General features: G+C 46.1%; 1 protein-coding gene and 1 pseudogene across 2 annotated transcripts in view; both read right to left on the bottom strand.

The window, feature by feature from the left end:
* The window catches only part of LOC309601921 (HAUS augmin-like complex subunit 1), a 303,238-nt pseudogene that overhangs the window by 117,000 nt on the left and 173,845 nt on the right, over window positions 1-12,393 (bottom strand). The gene's annotated exons all lie outside the window — the stretch shown is intronic.
* On the bottom strand, window positions 2,459-10,231 carry LOC309601686 (sialic acid-binding Ig-like lectin 15; the record flags this gene model as incomplete). Its single annotated transcript, XM_082334853.1, has 4 exons — window positions 2,459-2,658; window positions 4,487-4,846; window positions 8,581-8,964; window positions 10,141-10,231. The coding sequence occupies 4 exons, from the start codon at window positions 10,229-10,231 to the stop codon at window positions 2,459-2,461; spliced, it is 1,035 nt and encodes a 344-aa protein (XP_082190979.1).

Below are 12,393 nucleotides of genomic sequence, written 5' to 3' on the forward strand. Positions count from 1 at the left end.
CCTGGGCAGGTGGTCTGCAGCGGACACCTGCCACGCCATCACCTCTATTTGTTGGCCTGCTAATACTGACCTGTAAGCTCTCAGCTGGCTCATCATCCACCCCTGGCTGGTGCCTTGTGCATTCCCGCTGTGCTCTCACATAAAGGACAACTCCTCATCCTCGCTGTCCCACCTTGTCCTTCCTGAAGAGGCTGTATCCATCCACGGCAGCACTCCAGGCTCATGAACTATCCTGCAGCATCTCCATCATCCCAGTGAGATTGTAGCCCTGCAACCGCACATGGACCTCAATTCCTCCTGCTTGTTCCCCCACTTGAGAGGCACCTGGTTGTGCTGATTTCTCAGAAGAGATATGAGAGCTTTCCCCACAATGCTGTCCTGTAGGCACTTCTTTATTGTGCATGTACACTGAAGTAGACTTACTCCACTCTATTTTGTTGATGATGATGTCTCTCCTCTGCACATCACCCCACACCTTTTGCTTTCCAAAGGATAAAACAGTGGGTAGTGAGAGGGAAATGTTGAGAACAGACTCTTCCCATTGAAGATCAATCTTGCAGGGGCTTGGATGGGTTAAAGAGGTCTCTCACTGGGAAGAGGGGCAGGATTCAGGCAAACTCATTTCTCTGCCTTTCCTAGTGTCTAGGGGTGTGGTGTATTCCTGTACCTGGATGTCCTTGTTCTCCCATTTGCTGCACTAACATGGGCTGTGCTCTGGAAGCCAAGTAAGTAAAAGTTGGACAGTGCTAATCCATGAGTTTCCTCATATCTAAGTTACTGCAGCTGTTTTGTGACATGCATTTGCTGGCAGCATGTAGGGTGCTGATAACATGCAACAGGGCACATTCAGTGGTTTTGGGGCACAAGGTCTGATGCTTCTATTTGGACTCAAACTACTTGAGTTAAAGAAGTAGTTTTCAAGAGAAAAATCCTGTAAGCCAAGCTTCAGTCCCATACATGGGTAGAAATGGGTTCTCATTATTCTAATGTATGTCTATAAATCATAAGGGCTCAGAAATTAAATTCAGTTTGTCCAGTTAATATCTCTGAGATCTCTTTCTTCCTGTGAAACTGAGCTTACTGGTCCATGATTACACTGTCTGCTATAACTTTTCCTCTTTTCATCTTCTCCTATTTTTATTAAACCTGGCTTTGCCACTGCTGGGATTTTAAACTGGGATTTAAAAGATCAGGTTCAAATATTTCCTTGCATTTTTTTTTTTCTTTTTTTTCCTTGTTATCCTGGCCAAGTCATTTAAAGTTGCGCTTTACTTTCCCAGCGCAGATGTTATAAAGAGGTGAACTTTAAAATAATAATTCCCAGGCTGGGGGTGAGCTTGCAAGCAGGACCACAGGCTTGATGGTAATTCAGTAGCAGCTTAGGCTCCCAGCCAGCGGTGGTTGTTACCAGAAGCAGGATCATTAGGAAAAGAGTTTTGGAGCTGCTGTACTGGAATGATACCACAGAGCATCGAATCCAGTGATATAAACCTGAAAGTAGGTTCTTGTCACCCCTTTTTTCATCTTTTCCTCGTCTATGCCAACCCATTGCTCTTCACAGCCTTCTCCTGGACCTTTGTCTGCCTGACCAAGACTCCAGGTTGACTTGTGTCATCCTGTACCATAAGCTGGGTCTCTTCACCTGGTCTTGAAGCACGCTCACAGTGGGGTTAGAGACTTGTTTGTGGATGGCCAGCGACTTTGTAGTAGTGACTTCATCTCAGAATTTAAGAGATGAGCAGTCAGGCCTTAAAGGAACTTTTTCATGTAACACAGAGGTGGAAATTGTTTAGAAATAATTAAAAAAAAAAAAAAAGCCAATTTGGTTTATTGGAACATTTTCACAGCATATTTATCACAAAGCTGAGATTCTGCTTGTGTGTGCACATGAGCTTTAGGACCTGCAGTAGAGTTACAATACAGACCACCCTTTGAATGCCTTGCTTTCAGCTGTACCAGCTTTCAGAAAACCTCTTTTCCTTTTTGCTTGGACTCCTCTTGAAAGTTAAGATTTCCTTTAAACTCTTAAATAAACTCTTCTGGAAGTTAAGGAATAATAATAAAAAAACCCTGCAGAAATTCCAGTAGCATTTTTTCACAGCTAGTATTTGAAACATGAAAATACTTCACTTGCTGGCTCTAGGAAGCTGCATGTGGTTTGACAAGTGGAGTGGTGAAAACTGCTTTTTGAAGTAACATTTGAAAAATGCCAAAGCAAAAAGATGTGAGAAAATGGTAGACTGTTATCTGCTTGCTAAACACTATCTGATACGGACTAAAAACACATAGGTTGGTTAGAATTGACATCCTATGTAGATCCTCTTCTGCTCTTCCAGCTCCATCCCTCTTTGTTTTCTCTTTTCTTTCTTCTGTCTTCCCTTTAAAGGCTTCTCATGCTTGTAAGCAGCAACAGGGATGGAGAACATGCACTTACAAGTCCTGTTTGACCTTCTGTGCATTAGTCAACATCAGTCTTATGTTCACTGGGAAAAGGCACCCATGTACAGAGCAGACAGGAATTCGAACCATGCAAGTGAGTGTGGATGAGACCGCCCAGGTCCTCAGCTGCATCTCGATGCTGTTCTTTCTGTCGGCAAAGTCTGGCCGCCGCTGTGTCTGCGGTCAAAGTTCTCGTAGGTGGAGTCTTGCAGCTGTGGCCTGGCAGTGGAAGAAGCGAATAAGGTGAAGATGCATTTCTGGCTGCTCTAGATTATAAGTGGCTTCAACTAGTAGTTAAGGAGTGTCAGAGTAAGTGTCTGCAATACTGTCTGATATGGATCCTCCCCTCTGCAGCAGGTAGTTTTTAAGTGTCTGAGTTGCATCTAATGTTTTACATCTTAAAGCATCCAGACTGATCTACACCGTTAGCATTAACTCCTACTACTATCCTGCTGCTCAGAGCCTTGGGAGATTGTGCAAACCTATCCTGAGAAGGATCTTCTCATGTAGAGCATGGAGGATCTTGGGTTTTAAGCTTTCATCTACGTATGTATTTATACAAATATTATCAAGGGTGCAGTATGGTTTAGACACTGTTATATCAGCAAAAACTGCTTTTGGAAATAATTATTACAAATTTAACTGTAGGATTAAATTCCCTGTTGCCTCTTTGGCTGTGTCCTGATGCTGTACACTTGACTGTCCTGCTGAAATGGCCATCTTTTTTGGGTAAGGTGGGGGAAGGAGACATCACATAAGGATAACTCAGGTTGGAAGGGAGCAGCCCCAGGCAGATGTAATTATACTGACCTCAGATACAGCTTCTTTAGGTTTAACCTAAGGTTGGTTTTGGTTTTTTAGGGATTTTTTTTTTTTCCATCCCTTTCTAGCTTGGCCACCACAGCTGTCAAGAGTGTCCAAGAACGGTGTTGTGCTGGGTAATGGGAAATGCCAAGGGTACTGTGGGAGCATTGTATGGATACCAGCCAAAGAATCTGGCCCTGCCACACCCGAGCTGGCTCTGAGGTGGGCTGTTTGGCATCTCCATACCTTCTTGCACACTTGGCAGAGCTCATCAGCTTTGATGTGTGCCCTTTTTCTGCCCCATTAAAGACTGGGGGTGCAGAGCGGGGGGGGGGGGAAGGTTTGTGTTGCACAGAGTTTCCCTCTCTCGTTCATTATTCATCAGCCTATTAGCCTGCCACAGATGCCTTCCCAGCCTATTCCCCTTGCCTATCCCTCAGGTGGGTGGTTCTTTTGCTAGTTTAATGTGGCTTCCTACCATGCTCTGGGCCTATGGCCCATCTAAACTTCTGCTAGCCCCTTGCTGCTGCAGCATCTATGTGCCATGGTTTCTCCAATCTGCTGCCCCAGTCCCTTGTCCTCACATCAGTGGGATCTCTTCTCAGCTCTACCCAAGCCAGAGCTTCCTCCCAGCAGTGCCCAAGCCTTGGTCCCTCATACCAGCTCGCCTGGCCATCAGTCCAACCCTGTCCTTGTCCCAGGTGCCTGCTCTCGGGCCAGAAGGTTGTTGCCAAGACCAAGGACACGTTGCATTTCTCTCCTTGACCATCTCCACCCTCCTGCTGGATAACATGAGTAGAAGGCAGAACGTCCTTACCGGACCAGGCTGGATGGGGCAGAGGAGGAACCTGTGAAGTGGGAAGGAAGATATGGGTTAGCAATGTAGTCGGAGTGAGCTGGGGAGCCAGGACTGACCTAGAGCTGTTGGGAAGCTACACTGGAGGGTGGTTATTAACCTTTCTCCTCGGGCACAGGGAAACTCCTGCTCCTTCTGTCTTTTCAAAGGTCCCTTCCCAAAGGAGACCTCCTGTCTGCAGGCTGCGACCACCCAGCCAGGGGGTCCCTTTTACTTGTTCTTAGATTTCCCATTAGAAATGCCCTTCTCCTAGGGTGGAAAATCATAAAATCATTAAAAAAAACCCAAAACAAACCCAACCCCTCCTGCCTGACTTTATCTGCTGCATCCCATTGCTGGTTACCAGTCTGATGGAGGAAGACTACCAAGGGAAACAGTGATACATACCTCCTCTCGAGAAAATGGTGAAGCCCAGTATCACCAGCAAAATGAGCACTTTAATTCCCAGTGGCACAAAGATCAGGATCAGTAAGAAGGAGCAGTTGGATGCTTTGAATTTATAGAAGTACACAGCCCCCTCTGCTCTCCCGTGGCTGTTGACAGCAGTACAGGTGTATTTTCCATCGTGGGTCAGGTACCAGAGCTCCTTGGTCATGTGGTGGTTCATGCTGGTGATGGAGGTGAGGTTGCTGTAGGGTGGTCTGGTCCAGGTCAGAGTGGGCGCTGGCTCCCCCTCGGCGGTGCAGCATGCCTGGAAGGTGCGATCCCCGTTGGAGCTGACAGTGATGTTAATGATCCTGGGGGCAGCTGCAGAAATCACAACAGGGGAGGGAAAGTGCATCAGGTTTCAAAGGCAGGTCTAACACAATACACCTGGAACAAGTGCTTGGTCTTGGTAGACCCTCAGCGTGTTATATCAGGGGAACGTTGGGATCAAACCTCCCCTTCCTTGTTTTTCTTGGCACTTTCTTTCCCTAGATTTCCCCATCCTGCCTATGTTGGATAGAGGAGCAAAGGGATTTACCCAGCAAAGCCTGGGAGCAAGGATGTGTACTTTATTTGCGTTTTATCCCTGTAATGCCTTACGCAGTTTTCTGAGCTTCGGTCAACTTCAGCTGTTGTGACCTTCCATGGTCGCAGAAGGCAGAGGCACTGTGCTGTAGCAGGGCAATCATCCATGAAGATGGGTTGCTTTCTGCAGTTGCACTATGAATCGCAGCCCAGTGCTGTCTGTGATGTAGGCACAGGTGCAGCTGGTGACCTTTTCATACTGGTTGCATCCTCACACGGTCCAGGACAAGACAACCACGGTGCTCTCCTGCAAGCGTCTTGTGGCTGTTCCCTTGGTCTCTGACTTCTAGAGCACACACGGAGAGATCCATTTGTGTGAGCCCTTTGCTCAGTGACAGAGACTTTCCAGATTTGGCAAATTATTGTCAGGGAACATTTACAGTCCTTGCTACAACCTATTTTTGATGTTTTTCTCCAACCCTGTAGTGATTGCCCAACAGCTAGTGTAGGTTCCTGGTTGCTTTGGGGTAGCACACCAATACCAAAACAGGGCCACTAATTTTGGATCCTGTATTTGTAGCATATGGGATTGTGTGACTGAATGAACAGTGGCAAAGATAATTTGGGGGATATAAAATGTTGAGACACACTGTTGAACATGTCATCTTTGGTCTAGTCTGCTAAGGAAGCATAGCTGATGTGACCAAGCTTGTCTTACCCATTGGTCCTCTCCTGCTGGACCTGTTGACCCCTTTCATGCATTTGGTTCCTAAAGGCATTGTGGAAACCGAAGGGAACTAAATGAGTATCCTCACAGAAGAAAAGCAGGAGTTCAATATTTATCTCATTTTTTGTCAGGCTGGACAGCAAATGCATAGCTTGCAACCACCTACAGCACGTCTTCTCCCTTGTCTATGTAATGCAGGTTTGAGGCTGGAAGACTGATCTGTAAGAAAGCTAGCTGTGTTAGCTGTCATGTGTCTGTGTGTTTTGGTGTTTAAATTAACCTTTTAAACATTATTTAACCCCTCCCATTCATACTGTCGGGGCCCACTCCCAAAGAAGGGTGCAGCCTGGGTACCATATCTGCTTATGTTATCATTTCTCTGTTGTTAAAATCCAGGCAGCCCCTGAGAGACAGATTTTGCTGACATCCTGCCCTGGTCATGCTGTGTGTGTGTTTAGGAGCTGCTCCAAGTGAAGGAAAGCCTTGACTATGCAGAACTTCCCAAGAAGTAACCGAGCTTATCCTCGGGCCCTGTCTGGACACCCGCAGTGCACAGCAGGTGTAAGGCAGTTTCACTTCACAAGCAAAATCAACCAACACGTGGCACCTCTGCACTCGTGGGTAAGGTCTGAGTCTGTTCCTGAGGCCACTGGGGTCTCCTAGCACTCCCTCGATCTGCAAGCGCACCCGGGTAGATGGGATTAGCGCTTTCCTGAACAGGGTCTCCTTATAACTGAACGCTGGGTCTGAACAAAGCACGTTGCAGCCTGGAGCATGATGGGGCACATCTGGGGCTGTGTGGTCTGTGCTGGAGATTCACCCCTGCTTGCTCTGCTGTGTCTCTGCTATGCTGAGCAACTCTAAAAGAAGGTGATTTTTCAGCCACATTATTCAGCTGACAGAGCAAATGAGTCCTGCATAAGTGGTGGGCTCTTGCATTGGGTTTCTGTACTATGAGCAGCATGTGGGCTTCAGTGGGAGCCAATGGGCAGCGTGTGAGTTTGAGACTCAGATTTGGCTGCTGTGTGGTTCACCTCTGCATTTCTCTCCTTCCCTGTGTCTAGACTACAGGCTCCACAGGAAGAAGCAACACCCTGCATCCATCCATCCAACAGCTATCGCAATGGGTCCCAAGCTTATTTGGGGATCCAAATGTCACTTCCATGCAGATGTCCACCCCGTGGATGGACTTCTCACCTTGTGTGACTGTTGTCTAGTGCTGCCTCAAAGATGCTTTGCCTTGTGGCTGTTGCCCCTCTGGTTTCCAAGTGATCCCTTGGCAAAGACTGGAGAAGCCTGAGACTATGTGCTCTCCAGAGGGACAGGATTTGGTATGCTTAGCTAAGTGTGACCATGGCAGCTGGAGATGCTGCTTTCAGCCAGATATGGGTAAGAGCTCAGGGTTGTTGTTTTTTTTTTTTCTTCAGGATTCAAAACAGTGTTTCAGTCCAAGCTGGAGACAGTAAGAACCTTCAAGAGGAGGTGAAGCTCCTCCTTGTGTCCTCTAATCTGGGTGTAGCTCAATGGTCAGGTGAGCCTAAGGAGCTTTAGGTGTTAATAGAGACTGCCAGTTCCCCGAGTTTGACATTTGTTGATCAGAGCTGTTTTTCAGGCTGTTTGTACTTAACCTTTCCTGCTCCAGAGGAGTTTGGACCTATGGCACATGAATGCTGGGTATCTTGTCCTCCCAAACCCCTGTTACCACCCAGGCCTGCTTGTGCTTACATTTCATAGAATCATAGAATCATAGAATCGTTAAGGTTGGAAAAGACCCTTAAGATCGAGTCCAACCGTTAACCTAGCACTGCCAAGTCCACCACTAAACCATGTCTTCGAGCACCACATATATCCATTCTTTAAATACCTCCAGGGATGGAGACTCAACCACTTCCCTGGGCAGCCTGTTCCAATGCCTGACCACCCTCTCAGTGAAGAAGTTTTTCCTAATATCCAACCTAAACCTCCCCTGGCACAGCTTGAGGCTGTTTCCTCTCATCCTATCGCTTGTTACTAGGGAGAAGAGACCGACCCCCACCTCACTACAACCTCCTTTCAGGTAGTTGTAGAGAGCAATAAGGTCTCCCCTCAGCCTCCTCTTCTCCAGGCTAAACAACCCCAGCTCCCTCAATCTCTTCTCATAAGACTTGTGCTCCAGACCCTTCACCAGCTTCGTTGCCCTTCTTTGGACACGCTCCAGCACCTCGATGTCCTTCTTGTAGTGAGGGGCCCAAAACTGACTCAGCAGCCAGGCTGAGTTTAAATCCTGATAACAGGATCAGTCAAAAAATTAGTTAAAAAAAATTAGTTAAAAAATTAAATCAGTTTAAATCCTGATAACAAGGACATCTTTTACCCCACCCCATGGGCTGCTGACCCCAGCTTGCCTTTCTGCTGCCTGCACAGATCCTGTGCTGCAGGGACAAAGTGGGATCATAGAATCACAGAATGGTTTGGTTTGGAAGGGACCTTTAAAGGTCATCTAGTTCAACCCCCCTGCAATGAGCATGGATGCCCAGGACTTGGTTGGTTCTTACCCCGGCAGCCAGAGCCTGGCTATTTCCTTACCAGTTTTGTTTCTATTCCCTTCCCTGTGTTGTGCACATCACCTCATACTGGAAGACTGCAGAAGGCAATGAGTATTCCCTGCCCAAATGTTATAAATTACCCTCAGAGCTGGAAAAGCCAACCCTTTGGAAGACCATCTCAGGTCAACTTCTGTTACCATCTCATCATTTTCCACATCTTGTGGCTCTCACTTCCCTACAGGGTGGCTTTGCCTCCTTTGGCTCTCATGCCCTCTTACCAATCAAATGCAGCTTTATCCCATTCCTGCTTTCATACTTGTCGTGGATATCTCCAGACAACTCCACCCGGCAGAAGTATCTATCGCTGTCGCTCCAGGTCAGATTGTCAATCCTGATGGAAAGGTCCTTGTGCCGAGGGTTGCCAAGCAGTTTGTACTTGTTTTTGTAGCTGATGGCAGTCTTGCAGAGTTCACTGGTGCTCTGACTAATGCACTTGAAAACTATTGTGCCATTGTAAGGTTCTTTGATCCTCCAAATGGCAGTGAGGGTCCGGTCAAATGTTTTGTAGGGGTGTGTGAAAGTACAGGGCAGGATAACCATCTTCCCAAGTTCACCAGTAACATCAGATGGGACATGAACGGACCAGCCATTGGACTGCACACCTAGAAGCAAAAAGAGATGATCAAGACTGATTTGTCTGGAGTGTTTAAAAGGGAAATTGGGCATCCTTGCTGCACCTGCTGTATTGTTGCTCAGAAAATGGATGCTCTGTTCCTTTGGTGGGCCCTGTGCTGTCCTTCTTGCTGAGGACTTGCAGATGATTACATAGCCCAATTACGGTGGCTAGATATGGTACCAGTCTGCAGCAGAGCTCAGGGGACTGACTAGCTCATGTTGAAAGTGATTTAATTCCTAAGCAGGCCTCTTGTTTGTAAAGCGAACAATAGCATCTTAAGTTTAACACAGTCTTTTGCAGTTAACAGACATTTATGTGCTTGGAGGAACAGAGTTCTTTTTTTTGTTTTGCTTGTATTCAGAGATCTGGTGGCTTTAGGCGCTGAAATGCAGTAAGTGTAGCAGCCCTGTATCTGAGTGCATGCACATACATGCTCCTATGTACATTATAGTATTTGTTACACTAATCAGTTGGTGGCTGCGTTACCCCTGGGGAAGGTAGTAACAGCTGATGCTTCTAACGATCAATGCTGCTATCATCACAAAGTAGCATCTTATTTGTAAGAAAGATGCAACAGGATCTAAATAAAGACTTGGAGATACTCATCATACAAGGACTGGTGAGAACAGGCAAGTTCCCTGTATCAGCTCCTGTCGTAGGAAGGAGGATGCCCTTGACAGTAAAGAAAGCATCTCACTGTTAGCAGAGCAGGTTGTCACTATGTGGGCTCTAGCTGCCAGTATCTTCCCAGACAGGCCTTGTCCTGGTGTCACGGTGAAGGAAATCCTGAGTTTTCCAGCTGAGATGTCACAAACGGTTGGGATTTTGCTCTCTTGGCCAAATTTGGTCACAGTAAATCCTAGCACAGTCTGGGGAGCTGAACCTCACTGCCACCAGACCCAGTCTGATCGTTTCTGTCCAGTGATGAAAACAGCCTTCACCTGAATGGATGCTCCCCACCTTGGAAGTATATAGGGAAAACGCAACATCTCATCTGTTTCCCTTCCCCAGGAACCAACAGCATCAACAAACAGCATCTGTAGGCAGTGCTTTCCATATAGATATGTGTATCTATCCACTGTCTTGCTAATTGCAACAGCTGTAGCAGCAGATTGTGGCTTCAGGAACATCTGTGGCTATGTTCCTGTCTTATAAAACTCACTTGAAAGCTTCATTAAATCAGGAACTTTCCCCTCAATAGCTGAGAATAACTGTGAAAAAGGTAAAGGCTCCAGAAAATAATTGCTACCCATCCCTGGTCTAGCTGACTTCACTGTGGTCTGTGGGCATTCAGCTGTTGGGTTAATTGTGTAAACTCGAAGATAATATTTGTTGCTTGTTCATATATCTGTTCTCCATAATATTTGACAAATACCTCAGTGGCTTGTATTAATCTGTTGCATGCTGCACAATGGACGAAGGCCAATGTAGGACCGGTTCTCTGCCATTAAGTTATTTATCTGGAATCAGCGCCAAGCTGGTATTTTGATTACTGAGATCTGGTGTTGGGCTGCCTTGTCATTCATTATAACTACATGAGTACCTTTTGCAGCCTAGGTAATCTAATACACAAGGCTACATGGCCACAGGAACTCCAGGAAGCTCATGGACTTTGAACACAAGGACCTGGCAATGAAAACAAAAAAATGCTATTGCTTTCTAGTTTATTTCATGTTATTTTGTTTATTTTACAGCATGTCACTGTAACCCTTACTTTTCGAGAACTGCAGATAATGTACTTTTGAGTACATGATTTGCTTTTCTCTCCCACCTTTTTTGCTTTGCATTTTTTTCTAAATCTTAAGCAAAGAACATTATTTTTAGCACTTAAACATCCCCTTGCCTTCCACATGAGAAATAATGTTAAAAATAAGTGCTTCTAATGTCAGCAGCTCCACCCATTTCTATGGAAACGAAGTTTGCCTAGGTTATGAGTGGAGGGAGTTGTCAGCATCTTGTGTATAATTTAACCTTAACCTTAAAGCTTCAGCATGGTAGGTCTTCCATGTCTTCCTCTTGCTAATATCCAGCCTCCATTTGTTCCTGGGATTGGAGCTCTCACAAGAAACAGAGAAGGTCATAGGCAAATAGTCTACACACCTTGCACGAGGGAACTCCTGAAAGGAGTTGTCAGGTCAGTGTATCTGCTAGTTGCTAGTGGAAAGGTCATGAAGACAATAACAAGATCAAGAGCTGGAGACCACCACAGACACTAGCTTTGCTCTAGCAAACACTGTTTGACAGTATATCTAAGCAAATCCCATTGAGTTTAATGGAACTTCAGTGCATACTTGAAGTTAAATGTGAGCTTAAGCGCTCAGTGGAACTGGAGCAAATTGTGTCTGTTGTATAATAACTCCTAGGAACGTGAAAGAGCGCTTCTGGGTGGTGATGGAAATGCTGCATCCAACTGACAATGCAGGAGAAAAGTTAGATGAAGATGAACTCCCTGCACAAGTTAAAAAAGCAAAAAGCGCAAAAAAAAAAAAAAACAAACAAGCCAAAGACCTCTCTGACAATTGCAGAGTCAAGCCTTTGAGTTTTTCCAGTATTCTCACATGCACCTGGAATTTCAGGATCCTTTTAAGCAACACGATGGATGGTACAATTTTTGGAGAGTTTATTGTACCAGGCAACTCCCCTGGTACTTTGACTAGAGAGAGAAAAAAAGCCCTGATCAGACAGGGATTCATAGCAAGCTTGGAACTCACCCTTCCTGGAGATGTGAAGGAGGCACAGAAGAAACAAACCGAACTCTCTCATGCTGGTTGACGCTCTCCACTGAGGTGTATCAGCAAACCAGAACTGTCTCTACTACATCTGAGCTGCTGGTCTTGCAGTCACAAGAGGTTTTTCCAGGGATGGAAAAAGTTGTGGTTTTCCTCTCATTGGAGGGAATGAGTTGTCTAGCTGAACCAGCTCTGGATTCAGATATTAATAGTTTTGTGGTCAGTCATGTGAAAAATCCAACAGAGGGAATCAGAGTATTACCATTTTCCATCTAAAGGAAGGGGACTGCAGATTGGGGCTGCAAATGCCCACTCCATGTGTGTGATGGTGCAAGAGGGGATGGCTTTCAAGTGCTACCAACCCACCGATCTGGAGGAAGTCCTTGCGAACTGCCTAAGGAGGTGGCAAGTGAGACCCTTGCTCTCCTGACTTGAGGTAGTTCATCCTCCTGAACTTGGAGCCTGCAAGCCAACTGTATTTTACCCCTTGTGCTCACTGGTTGTAGTCATCCCTAGGTGTAAAAAGACACTCTTTTTTCAAGACCCTCTTTTTTTTCAAGATACTCTTTTTTCAAGACCCTCTTCTTTCAAAATCAGCTGAGCACTTTTGCCAAGGTTCAGCAGCGGAAGAGTGCTCTGGAGTCCCCTGGTACCCTGCTCTGTCTGGACTCCCATGACCCTGATGA

The sequence above is a fragment of the Platalea leucorodia genome (assembly GCF_965183815.1).
Source record: "Platalea leucorodia genome assembly, chromosome: W".
Taxonomy (NCBI): domain Eukaryota; kingdom Metazoa; phylum Chordata; class Aves; order Pelecaniformes; family Threskiornithidae; genus Platalea; species Platalea leucorodia.